This window comes from Portunus trituberculatus, chromosome 24, assembly GCF_017591435.1.
Source record: "Portunus trituberculatus isolate SZX2019 chromosome 24, ASM1759143v1, whole genome shotgun sequence".
NCBI lineage: Eukaryota > Metazoa > Arthropoda > Malacostraca > Decapoda > Portunidae > Portunus > Portunus trituberculatus.
Genome location: NC_059278.1, coordinates 3067764 through 3082143, shown reverse-complemented (window position 1 = coordinate 3082143; position 14380 = coordinate 3067764). Strand labels below are relative to the sequence as shown.

General features: G+C 38.4%; 1 protein-coding gene across 1 annotated transcript in view; it reads right to left on the bottom strand.

Annotated features, from left to right (window-relative positions):
* The window catches only part of LOC123508466 (lipase maturation factor 2-like), a 14605-nt gene extending 8836 nt beyond the window's left edge, over positions 1-5769 (bottom strand). Inside the window, exons 1-4 of the mRNA XM_045262218.1 lie at positions 5636-5769; positions 4695-5283; positions 3215-3392; positions 2890-2991 (exon numbers count right to left, since the gene is read on the bottom strand). Of these exons, the coding sequence (XP_045118153.1) occupies positions 2890-2991; positions 3215-3392; positions 4695-4791 (377 nt within the window). The 5' untranslated portion in view covers positions 4792-5283; positions 5636-5769. The remainder of the gene's footprint in view (positions 1-2889; positions 2992-3214; positions 3393-4694; positions 5284-5635) is intronic.
* Between the last annotated feature and the right edge of the window lie 8611 nt (positions 5770-14380).

Sequence of the window (14380 nt, the reverse complement as noted above, 5' to 3'; positions counted from 1 at the left end):
GTATTTGATCTGGAGATGAAAATTGATGGTTATACACTTTTCATAAACATAGGGAAAACAGAAGAGGGAGAGGAGCGGCTTTGTACGTTAAGGACACACTGCAATGTTGCATTAAGAGTAAAATTATGACAGATAGAAAAACAGTGTCTCTATGAATAGATATTAAGGTTGGGTCACAATCAGCAGTAATGGGTTTACTGTACAGGCCACCTAATGCTTCAAACCAAATAAACTCTTCACTATGGGAAGAAACAAATAGAGCAGTCAGGTACAGTAAGGTGTGGTAGGGGATTTCAACTATAGGAATATTGATTGGAGCTTGATGGTGGGCAACAAGGAAACAGAAGAATTTCTTAGGGTAATTCAGGATAACATTTTAAAGCAAGTCATTTTAGAACAAAAAAGGGAAAATAATATTCTCGATTTGATTCGGACAAACAAGGAGGAGGCAGTTACGCAGGTGGAGGTTGGTGGCCAGCTAGGTAAGTGACCACAATGAAATAAGATATAAATTGAAATGGCATGAAGCTTTTAGAAACAAGAGTACTAGGAAGGCTAATTTCGTGGCATAAAGGGGTATTTACGAAGAGTCAAGTAAGTCAAGTAAGTCAAGTAAGGTCCAGTATGCAGGTGAAAAAAGGAAGGCAGGACCAGAGAGATGGAATGAGGTGTAAAGTTGGAGGAGGGAAGAATGAGAGGGGTTAGGTAGTGGGTCAGGTCAGGACGAGAGGAATGGAATGAGATTGGTGGGACCAGGGCAAGTGAATGTTGGTGTGGTTTATAGCTACTTTCTTCATAAGTTACATAGGGGTCAGATGGCTAACATTCCATATATAACAATAAAATCACAAAGCAACGACCTTAAGTGCATAACAGATAGATTAAAACAATGCATAGAACAGAAGAGGAATATATACTGTATAAGAGAGAATAAAGGCAAGAGATAAGATTTTAAGGCCACTATACAATTAATTAGTAAGAATAGTTAAGAGGTTAACGAGGAAAGCTAAAATCGAATATGAGTTGAAGGTAGCCAGCCAAGAATAGAGGGATTCCAAGGCACTTTTTGCAGTTATATAAGACGAAAAGCAGAGAAGAGATAGGTCCTGGAAAGATGGTTAGTTCTAAGAAAGAGATTAGTAAAATAATGAACGAGTATTTTTTAACTGTCTTCACCCAAGAGAACACACAGAAAATCCCAGATAGCGAACAGGTTTTTAGGGAAGAGAATAGTGAAAAGCTGACAGATATTCATATAACTAAGGCGATGGTAGAACAGGAGATAGATAAACTAAAGAAATTCAAGTCACCGGGATCTGATGAAGTATATCCAAGGATTCTAAAGGAATGCAAGGACGTCGTCAGCGAGCCTTTAGCGATACTTTTTAGGATGTCACTGGAGTCAGGTGAGGTACCGATGGTGTGGAAACAAGCTAATGTAGTACCAATATTTAAGAAGGAAGATAAAACCCTAATGTCTATTTACAGGCCTTTCAGCTTTACTTTAATTGTGGTTAAATTAATGGAATCACTCGTAGTAATAAACATTAGGGAATACCTGGACAAACACAGCTTGGTAAATCACTCACAACATGGCTTTACGAAGGGAAGCCGTGTCTTACAAACTTGTTGAGTTTTTATAGTAAGGTTTATGAGGCGGGAGATAAAAGTGACAACTGTGACATTCTCTACTTAGATTCCAGTAAAGCCTTTGACAAGGTATCTCAGCAGAGGCTCTTAAAAAGGTTAAAGCACACGGTATAGAGGGTAGAATATTAGGCTGGATTAAAGCGTGGTTAGACGACAGGCAACAGAGGGTAGTAATTAATGGATCTAATTCTGAGTGGGAGAAGTAGTTAGTGGGTGCCACAGGGCTCAGTTTTAGGGCCATTATTATTTCTAATATATATCAACGACTTGGATAGTGGAATTAATAGTGATATCAGTAAATTTGCCGACGACACAAAGATAGGTAGATTAATTAGGTCCGATTCGGATGCCAAGGCTTTGCAGGCTGACTTGGATAGGATGAAAGAATGGACAGATAGATGGCTAAATGCAGTTCAATATTAACAAGTCCAGGGTACTGAGTGTAGGTAGAGATAATCCAAGCAATAGGTACACAATAGATAACGTGGCACTAGGAAGTTCCAAGTATGAGAAAGATTTAGGAGTCATAGTTAGCTCTGATCTCGGTACAAGGAAGTAATGTATTGAGGCCAGAAATAAGGCGAATAGAGTATTAGGTTTCATTTTAGAAGTGTTAAAAGCAGGAGTCCTGAAGTAATACTGAAATTATACTTGGCGCTGGTCAGGCCACATCTTGACTATGCGGTACAATTCTGGTCCCACATTACAGGAAGGACATAGCTCTGTTGGAGTCAGTGCAAAGGAGGATGACTAAAAGATACAGGGAATGAGGATATTCCTATGAAGAGAGACTGAAGAAACTCAATCTGCATTCCTTAGAGAGACGTAGGTTAAGAGGAGACCTGATAGAAGTATTTAAGTGGTATAAGGGTTTTAACAAAGGGGACATGAATGAAGTTCTTAGGATCAGTAGCGGGGACAGAACCAGAAATAATGGGTTTAAACTTGAAAAATTCAGTTTTAGGAAAGAAATGGGAAAAAACTGGTTTTCAAACAGAGTGGTTGATGAGTGGAACGGTCTCAGTGGTCATGTGGTCAGGGCTGAGTCAATAGGGAGCTTTAAAAGAAGGTTAGATAAGTTCATGGATGAGGAAGATAGATGGAATTAGGTGGATTTAATCATACAGGGACACCCTCGTGTAGGTCTGGCGGCCTCTTGCAGCTTCCCTCTTTTTTATGATCTTGTGTTCTTATGAACTAGGTAAATACAACTAGATAAACACGCGCACACACACTTACCATTGAAACCAGAGGAAGGTCTGTCCTACTTGATAGAGAGAAAGGTATGTGCCCCATAAAATCAGGAAGAGGGTGGCTGTGCACCAAGACTTCCATACCATCCTGTAAAAATAAATTAATTATATTCCTTACCCATACTCAATATGCATTTAATACATGTATACACACTCATAGAAAAAACTGATCATAATATCTCTCATAAATATATATGTATATATATATGTATATATATATATATATATATATATATATATATATATATATATATATATATATATATATATATATATATATATATATATATACCACATGACAGCAGTCATACCCAATAAAGCTTAGCAGGGTTGCAGCAAGGGAAAGGAGCTCCATCATGTAAGAGACATTCAGGCCCACATAGGATGAGAAGCAGAGCAGTGTCAGCTTGTCAAAGAAGCACTGCTTTGGGTATTTCAGATTCGGCAGCTGAGTATGGGCTGGAAGGATCCCCTTCTCGCCATACAACCCTAAAAATAAGATGGTGAATTATGCAAACCCTGTTTTATAAAGTACAGATTCATGAGTCCATTCATTAGCCACCAATGAGAGCTTTCCACGGTAGTTCAGTTACACTTTTCATTTGTTTTGGTGATAAAGTCAGGTGTTCTGATAGAAGCTCACAGTTATTTGTTAATATGGCTACCCAATGAAGGAAGATGAAGCAAACAATGCCAGTATTTGAAAGGAAAAAAAGTAACATAGAATTTTTACCAGTAACAATGTTTGAGATGATATACAGGCACAAAGAACTTCCAAATGTTTAATAATGAAGCTGCAAAACTTCACACAGTTCCATCATACTGAGAATCTCTTCCCCTCACTAGTAAGGCATTAGTATAAAATTTCTGAAGTCTCCTGTTAGGTTAGGTTCAGTTTGATTAGGTTAATGTCCTAATGGGAGACCCAAGGGGGAGGGGTGCAGTCACCCCTCCTAGGTAGGTTAGGTTAGGTTAAGTTGGAAATAATCAGAACATTAAGGAGAATTTCCATACACTTTTCAACACCCATATTTCACTAGATTCTCATCCCCTATCCAAAAACCTCCATTTACCCGTAAGTCCCCATGCTTGTTTGGGGAGGTTTGAGGGAAGATGGATTCATTGGTAGAGCTTTCTATTTCAGCTGTATCAGATACAAGCAATGAAACTCGCATATCACATAGAAGGGTCAGTGACCTTGCCATAAACATAGATATAAGGACATATTATAAATAATTACTATATTATTACATAGAAAAATATAGAAGAACTTATAAAGGACAATTATTTAAGTAATGAAAGAACTGAAAGCAACATCATAACTATGAAATATACTTAATAGATAAGAATCTTATTGATAAAAAAAATTTGCAGATAACAGACTGATACTGGCCATGACAGAAGCAGCAGTAAAGATAATAAGATAACATTTGAGAGGACAAGAATCAATGTCAATAAAGGTAAGTAAAATACTGACATACAATAAATATGAAAGACAAGGTTATATAAATGCTATTCAAGTTATAAAAATTGTGAAGTTTTCTCTCATGAGCAACAGGACAATTAAAAAGTAATTGTTTAACAGCCACAGGGGTGCAGCTAAATTAAGTGTATATGGTGATGGATATTTTATACTTTTATTCCCTTACACTTTCGAGATTTCACAAATTTGACCTACTTTGGCCTCTTCCCTTAAAAGGCCCCTCTATTACTAGTTTTGTTTTGTGGTGGAGAGGTGTTACAACAGAATACACAGGAACCATATGCTGAAAAGTAAAGCAAGACACGTACCTGGTACTTGTAGATACAGGGATCCAAAGGCAAACATGTAGATTGCACACATACAGCGCAGAAATAAGTTCCTAGTGTGAAGTATATCAACAGCCATGGTGGTGGTGGTGGTGGTGAAGTATTAGGTATGAACGTCCCTATCAAGGTATCTATAGGAGATACCGAGCCAATCAAAGCCGCGGGACTATGCAATGAAGCAATGTCATGGGCTTATTGTTCACTGGGGGAGAGGGCGAAATCATTGACACAACGCAGATGTCATGTAGAAAGGTTGTTGTGTTTTGGAGTGGCGGCCAAGCCTCCACCGATCACCGCCCACATCCCATGCCAAGAGCCTGCCTGACAAGTGGCCAGGTGTCAACACGAGGGGTGACAGGTGAGCCACGCACGAGAAAGACCTGTTGGGCACAAGCAGGCGTCACTATTGCCAATATTGCAGCCCAAGTTGCCGCCACAGATTCAATGTTGATAGATTGAGGGGCAATGGAAGGACGAGCCGGCGCCAGGCAGTGTAGAATGATCCCAAGTGGACCCGCCAACTTGCCAAGCACTGGTCGCCGCTGGTGGGGCACACCTGGGGTGGGTGGGCCTGTGGAATGGGAGAGGGGAGGGGAGACAGATAGTACTATAGTGCCACTAGTTGCTGGATATAAAGATTTTTGTAATTATAGATACTATTTTCATTATGAACAATATACAAATGACTATACAACTCATATACCACAAGTGTTTACTAAGAGAGTACCTAATCAAGGAACTTAATTGTAGGTGGTGGAAGGAACCGGTTAGAAATCAAAGAAAAGCTGCCGGATGTAAAACGTTCTTTTTGAATATTGGCGTAACTTTTTACTCAAATCCCATGAAGTTGCTAAGTAATGCAGTAATCAAGATACAGTGTTTATTATACAACGAAATTTTGAAAACAGTGAGAGATGGCTCACCAAACTGTTGTTCTGCTAATCAGCCATCATCCTGTTGGACTGTCTATCTTATCAAGCTGCTTCTGAGCCTCCACCGCCACACACACTGTTCTCCCAGCTTTTCTACTCCTTATGAGAATCTCGTTGTATGAGTTTAAATTGTTCGCTATTGCATGTGCAATGAAGGGAGATATGAATCTGCCGGTATCATGAATACGCTCCCAGGGCAACACTAGCTATCGATAATAGTTTGGACCAGGGGAGAGATTTGCCACAACTTAATTGATAGTACAAGGATTATCTTTCCTCCAAGGGCACGACGGAAGCAAAATTGCTTTCAACCTTCAGAATGTTTATAGAAAACAGTGGGGGATCCTGGATCAAAATTTTGGGGAACTAACCTACCCCTTGAGATTGGTAGCGAGCTGTTGTTTCGTGAGATTTCCTAGCTTAAAACACCGAAAACATTTCCTCATGCAGATACAAGAAAATCCTCAAATCTGCAAATAATTAATTTAAAGGGGTTCCTTATTCTTACAGCAAAACTAGACATTTCCCACTGCTTAAACACAAGAGAGTGCAATTAAATAATGTTATGAGTGTAAAAGTTGCGATCGTAAGCTCCGCCCACTGGCTTCACTTTTTTAGTACGGCGGGATACGCGTGATGCCGCATCCTCTCGATCTGACCTCCTTGGCTTATCCCTTCAGTACCATGACGGGTTTTCATATTTATTCTAGTTATTATTTGGTGATTTGATACAGCTTCAGAAATTAGGTGTGGATTGAAATAGTGACGATTCAGGACCTTTAACCTTCAGACCTCCATAAACACTTCATAATGTAAATAAAGTAATTTAATCACACCCAAAACTCAAGGTAAAAAAGCATCCCAGTGCTGAAGAGGTTAAGGCGCAACATAGCGATACACGCCGCAACACCACCGTACACTGTACTCCACACAGTTAATTAACGCCGGTTTCTGCAAATACGTAATGCTACAGGTAATCGAAGGTACAATTTGCAACAGGAAGAAAATATTCTTCTCACTAGCATCTTGCCACCAATAGTCCAATACCGGCATCTTGACGCCAGTATTGGTGCCTTTTTTACGGTAAATGTGACATATTGTATAAAGGAAGTACTGAGTCTGGGCCAGCATGGGTCAGCCACGCGGGAAGTAGTCCATACCAAGTCAGTAATATAGTCAGTAAATGAACAGTAAGCAGTGTAAGAGGAGGAACAGCGAGCTTTTTTTTTTTTTTTCATTTAGGGAAGAGGGCCAGCCAAGGGCAAAAAAAAAAAAAAAGAAAGATTAAAGAAAAAGGCCCACTTGAGTGCTGGCTCTCTAAAAAGTGGAAAAGCGTCAGCCAAAATTAGGGAGCAAATGCCTCGATACCTCCCTCTTAAAAGAAGACAAGTCGTGGGAAATCAGAAATACAGATGCAGGAAGGGAGTTCCAGAGTTTACCAGTGAAAGGGATGAATGATTGAGAGTACTGGTTAACTCTTGCATTAGAGAGTTGGACAGAATAGGGATGAGAGGAAGAAGAAAGCCTTGTGCAGCGAGGCCGCAGGAGGAGGGGAGGCATGCAGTTAGCAAGATCAGTAGAACAGTTAGCATGAAAATAGTGATAAAAGATAGAAAGAGATGCAACATTTCGGCGGTGAGAAAGAGGCTGAAGACAGTTAGTCAGAGGAGGGGAGTTGATGAGACGAAAAGCTTTTGATTCCACCCTATCTAGTAAAACTGTGTGACTGGAACCCCCAAACATGCGAAGAGTACTCCATACACGGGCGGATAAGGCCCTTATACAGAGTAAGCAGTTGGAGGGCGAGAAAAACTGGCGGAGACGCCTCAGAACACCTAACTTCATAGAAGCTGTTTTAGCAAGAGATGAGATGTGAAGTTTCCAGTTAAGATTATGAGTAAAGGACAGACCGAGGATATTCATTGTGGAAGAGGGAGACAGTTGAGTGTCATTGAAGAAGAGGGATAGTTGTCTGGAAGGTTGTGTCGAGTTGATAGATGGAGGAATTGAGTTTTTGAGGCATTGAAAACTACTAGATTTTCTCTGCCCCAATCGGAAATCTTAGAAAGATCGGAAGTCAGGCGTTCTGTGGCGTCCCTGCGTGATCTGTTGACTTCCTGAAGGGTTGGTCGTCTCTGAAAGGACGTGGAAAGATGTAAGGTGGTATCATCAGCGTAGGAGTGGATAGGGCAAGAAGTTTGGTTAAGAAGGTCATTAATGAATAATAGAAAATAGTGGGTGACAGGACAGAACCCTGAGGAACTCCACTATTAATAGATTTAGGAGAAGAACAGTGGCCATCTACCACAGCAGCAATAGAACGGTCGGAAAGGAAACTTGAGAAAAAGTTGCAGAAGAGCTAATGAGAAGACCATGCTGTAAAAACAGCCCCTGCCACTCGCCCTCACCATCTTTGAGGAGGGACTCAGTCATCCTGGATATCTACTGCCTGGCTCCCACCATATAGACACACTTGTATGTAATAAAATTAAAGGAAGAAGCATTTCTCTGTTTCCTTGGCCCTCGGGAGAAGAACCAGCAAGCCTCTTAATTAACTCTCTCTCTCTCTCTCTCTCTCTCTCTCTCTCTCTCTCTCTCTCTCTCTCTCTCTCTCTCTCTCTTTGGATTTAGACCAAAGTTTTCTACAGAACTAGCTTTCTTTCTTTCTCAGCACATGTATAATGCTCTCTACAATAGGATGTTTCAGTTGACAGTTTTTTGTGATCTTTCAAAAGCATTTGACACTATATATTATTGCATAAATTGAAGACGTATGGCATTAGAGGACCGGCACATAATTGGTTCAGCAGCTATTTGAATTCAAGGCAGCAGTATACAGTTTACAATAATATGATATCGCACAGAAAGATTATTAAATGTTGAGTTCCACAGGGATCAGTCCTTGGACCACTATTATTTTTAATTCACATCAATGATATAACTCTATGTACAAGTAACCTTTATTTCATTCTATTTGCTGATGACACAAACATTTTCCTTAAAGGGTGCGATCTCATAACACTACAAAATACTATGAATAAAGAATTAATTAATGTATCTAAATGGTTAAAAAGTAATAAATTAACATTAAATATAAACAAAACACACTACATGTTGACTTGTTCACACACTATAAATCCACATGCCATTGATATTAAACTTAATCAGTCTTCAATCAAACAAGTTATAGAGGCTAAATTTTTAGGAATTACAATTGATAATAAATTGCAATGGAAACCTCATATTGAAGAAGTGAACAACAAATTATCTAAAATGATAGGTGTAATATATCAAATACGCAAATCATGTAGTAAAGAGTGCTTGAAATTAATTTATAATTCTTTAGTATACCCACATTTACTCTACTGTTCTTCTATTTGGGGGGTACTTTTAAGACTTACATTGACAAGCTATTCATCTCGCAAAAGAAATTATTAAGAATAATATCAGGTTGTAATAGGTTCGAACATACAGCTCCCATTTTTCGAGAATTTAAGTTTTTAAAAGTAAATGATATAATCTCATATCAGACATCTACATTTGTTTACAAATGCTTAAATATTATGATGTGTATTGTGACTTTGAATACGCTGAACACACCAACGTTCAGACGAGACGCAGAAACATGCTCAAAATACCGTTATGTAAAACTTCTCATGCACAACAAAGTGTAATTTTTCGAGGCTCCAAGCTGTGGAATGAAATTCCATTAGATACTAAAGTCAAAGGTTTTAATTCATTCAAAATACAAGTGAAAGTGAAGCTGAAAAGTACATACTAAACATTTTGTATTGTTTGCTAACTATATAAGTATTGTATGTAACACATTTATGTATGATATTATTGTAGTAATAATCATGTTGTCATTATTACTGTCATTGTTTGTGTTATCATTATCACTATTATCATTATTATTATTTCATTAATATTGTTATTATTGTAATTATTATTGTTGTTGTTATAGATATTATTTATTATAATATATATTATTATTATTATTATAATTATTATTATTATTATAATTATTATTATTATTATTATTATTATTGTTATTCTATATTTTCATTTACTTATTTCATTATTATTATACTATTATTATTATTATTATTATTATTATTATTATTATTGTTTTTTATATTAATAGTGCCATTGTTGTTTTCATTTGTTACCAATATTATTTTTATTATATCATCATTACTAATGTTATTGTTCTAAGTATTAATAATTTTAATACCGCTTAAAACGACTGCTCTCACGAACAAGTAAAGCATAGTGTCCATAAGGAGCCGTGACCTCAATGAACTGGATTCAAGAGCAAAAATTGTTATGATCGTTATGGTTTTTTTTTTTGTAAACTTAAGAAATAATAAACAATCAATCAATCAATACAATCAATCAATCAAGCAATCAATCAATCTCTCTCTCTCTCTCTCTCTGCACATTCAGGACAGTAATACACACACACACACACACACACACACACACACACACACACACCTCGTTCATGGCAACACTGCTACCGTCATTTTGTCTTTGATAGAAACGTAATTCCTCCTTCTTTTTTTTCTTTTCTTTTTTTCTTTTTCCCCTCTAACATAGCATACCAACACATCTCACAACACAGGCTTTGCACGTCACAACAGTTTGCGGCAAAGTTGGGGCAGCTGCCTTCACACTCGTTGTTTTAAATAAATAAAGACAGGTGAAGACGTCACACACACACACACACACACACACACACACACACACACACACACATCTGTACAACGTAAGAAAGAGCAGCACACACACACACACACACACACACACACGGTAGCTCAGTGGTTAGAGCGATGGCTTCACAAGCTAGATGACCGGGGTTCGATTCCCCGGCCGGGTGGAGATATTTGGGTGTCTCCTTTCACGTGTAGCCCCTGTTCACCTAGCAGTGAGTAGGTACGGGATGTAAATCGAGGAGTTGTGACCTTGTTGTCCCGGTGTGTGGTGTGTGTTGTGGTCTCAGACCTATCCCAAGATCGGAAATAATGAGTTCTGAGCTCGTTCCGTAGGGTAACGTCTGGCTGTCTCGTCAGAGATTTCAGCAGATCAAACAGTGAATTACACACACACACACACACACACAGGGATGAGGGAAAAGAAGGGAAGAAAGGAAATGGCCAAAACCGTTATCAAACGAGTACAAGACAGCACACAAGAATTTGAAATGAAGGTGAAAATGAGATCTCAAGTGGCTGTAGAGGAAATTATGGCTAGAAAAGGGAAGCTAGCCGGCTAGATGATGTAGATCACAAGGAAATGTGGATAAAAAGAGATATGAACTTAGAAGAAAGGGAAAAGGAGAAAGTGTTAAGAAGTGAAGCTAAGAAAAAAAAAAAGAAAAGGACAGAGATAGAGAAGAAGAATTTTTATTGGAGGGTTCTGGATATGAGACTAAAGAAGTGGTACCTAAGGAAAAAAGAGGAGGTCGTGGAGGCAATAAATTAAGAGTGACTTATACTAACATAGATGGTTTGTTATCAAGCATATTGGAAGTTCGGGATTATTTGAAAGAGAAAAAGCCAGATGTAATGTGCATCGTTGAAACAAAACTGAAAAAGAGATCCATGTCAACTTTAAAGAGGAGGGATATAATACCTGGAGGAGGGACAGGAAGGATAAAGGGGGAGGAGGAGTGCTAATAATGGTTCGTGATAATATATGTGTGGAGGATGTGCAATATGGTGAGGACAAAGTGGAAGTAATGGGAGTAACAATCAGAACAGAAGATTTGAAGAAAAGAAAATTATAGTTACATATGTTCCACCAAAGACTAATACATGGGGATCAGAAGAGCATAAAGATATGCAAAGAGAGGTGATAAAGTGCCTAGATAACATGATAAGAAGAGATAGAAGAATACTCTTAGTAGGAGACTTTAACTGTAAAAAAATAAACTGGAGAGGGATGGAAGAAATGGATAATGCTGGGCAGTGGAGTGAGAAAGTGTTACAGTTGACTATGGTTAACACAATGGACCAGTGGGTGGAGGAGTCAACAAGGTACAGGGGGAAGAAGAACCATCGTTGCTTGACCTGGTTTCCACAAAGAAACCAGAGTCCCCTCCAATCATACAATACCTTAGTCCAATGGGGAAAAGTGATCATGTGACATTAGAGATGCAAATGCAGGAGGAAGATAAGCTATAGAGAAGACTATAAAGGAGAGATTAAATTATACAAGAGCAGATTTTGAAAAATTAAGGAGTTATTTTGCTGATATTGAGTGGAGTAATATTATGTGCAGGAAGACTGTACAAGAGGAATATGACATATTCTTACAGAAATACAATGAAAGAGTAAAAAGGTTTGTTCCTGTTTATATAGTTCAGAAAGAAATACATGCTTGGTACAATTTTAGATGCATACAAGCATGGAAGAAACTCTTAAAGCAGGGAAATGACTATAATAGTCAGCAGTACAAAGATACTAGAAATTATTAGAGTAAGGAGAGAGGAAGAAAGAAAGTTTGAGAAAGATGTAGTGGATAAAAGCAAGGATGAGCCCAAACTTTTCTACAAGTTTATAATCGGCAAAACAAAGAATAAGGAAACAACTGAAAAAATAATTAAAGAAGGGAAGACATACCAAACATAAAAGGAAATGTGTGAAATAATGAATGAGAGCTTCAAAACGGTATTCACTGCAGATGATTTCACAGAACCTAATAGGACATTGGATTGCCAAGGATTACAGGAGATTGCAGTGCACAAAGAGGATATTGGAAGATTACTGGATAAGTTGGAAGTCAGAAAAGCAATGGGGCCAGATGGTGTATCAGGCTGGGTGTTAAAAGAATGTAAAGAGCAATTACTGGATCCAATTTGGGAAATAATTAAAAGTTCAATAAATGAAGGGAAAGTTCCACTAGAGTGGAAGAGAGCCAATGTAATACCGATATTTAAAGGAGGAAAGGCAACTGAACCACTAAACTACAGACCAGTGTCACTTACAAGTGTCGTAGGAAGTTATGTGAAATAATTATCAAAGAAAAATGGGTTAAATTTCTAGAAGAGGAGCAAGTCATATCGAACAGACAATTTGGGTTCAGGACAGGGCGGTCATGTGTATCAAACTTATTAAGCTTCTACTCAGAGTTATTGCAGGACTTGAAAACAGAGATGGATGGGTAGACACAGTATACCTGGACATTAAAAGGCTTTTGATAAAGTCCTCACGGAAGACTTCTTTGGAAACTAGAGAACATAGGAGGACTGTGGAACCTTGCTCGAATGGACAAGAGATTATTTGAAGGATAGGAAATGAGAACTGTGATCAGAGATACATACTCATCTTGGGGTAAAGTAACTAGCGGAGTGCCACAAGGGTCAGTGTTAGCCCCCATTATGTTTCAAGTTTATGTAAACGACATTCACATTGGGATAAACAGTTATATAAATTTATTCGCTGATGATGCAAAGTTGCTAAGAGTTATCAAAACCAGAGAGGACTGTCTGCTGTTGCAGGAAGATTTAAACAAGATCTATGAATGGAGCAAGAAGTGGAAATTGGAGTTTAATGCCAAGAAATGTCACATAATGGAACTAGGAAAGAGTAAGAGAAGACCAGTATGGAACTATTTGATGGGAGAGGAGCAAATAATGAAGACTAAAGAGGAAAAAGATCTTGGAGTGATCATACAAGAAAATCTGAGCCCTGATAAACACATAAGCAAGATATTTGGACTATCATATAAGATGTTGACTAATATAAGAGTGGCATTTCATTACATGGATAAAGATATGATGAAAAAATCATCACAAGCATGATACGCCCAAGGCTGGAATATGCAGCAGTGGTATGGTCTCCGAGCTCTAAAAAGGATATAAGAAAATTGGAAAGGATACAGAAGATTGCTACAAAGATGGTGCCGGAATTAAAGGACCTCACATATGAAGAACGACTGAAGGAAATGGGACTGCCAACCTTACAAGATAGAAGAGAACGGGGACCTAATAACAATGTATAAGATAGTAAATGATATTGAAAAGATAGACAAAGAAGACCTGGTGCTGTTGACGGAAGAAGATGGAAGGACAAGAGGACATGAAAAGAAGATCAGGATGAGGCAGTGTGTGAAGGATATTGAAAATACAGTTTTCCACACAGAACAGTGGAAAAATGGAATGCATTGGATAATGGAATTGTCACAGCACATAGTGTGCATAACTTTAAAGAAAAACTAGATAAATGGAGATATGGAGACAGGACACTATGAGCTACTGCTCGAAACAATTATAAAGGCCACTGTACAATACAACTAGGTAAATACAGATTATATTCAACTGACAACATCACAAGGTCTGTGGAAGATTACCTATTCGCTTCTAAATACAGTGAACTTCAAAGAGCGAGCGGCTATGTAATACTTCTTGGATGTCAGAACAGGACTACTATTTAATTTAGATCCCTCCTTCAATTCAGCATTTACAGGATATGTGCAGGTGTGGTGAAGGTTTGGTAAATGTGTGCGTTTAATTTTTTTCACCATTTTCACCACGGTCGTTTGCTGGTCACCCAGCCAGCCTTCCCCATTACGGAGTGTGCTCAGAGCTAATAGACCGATCTTCGGGTAGGACTGAGACCACATAACACACAACACACACCGGGAAAGCGAGGCCACAACCCTTCGAGTTACATCCCGTACCTATTTACTACTAAGTGAACAGGGGCTACACATTAAGAGGCTTGTCCATTTGCC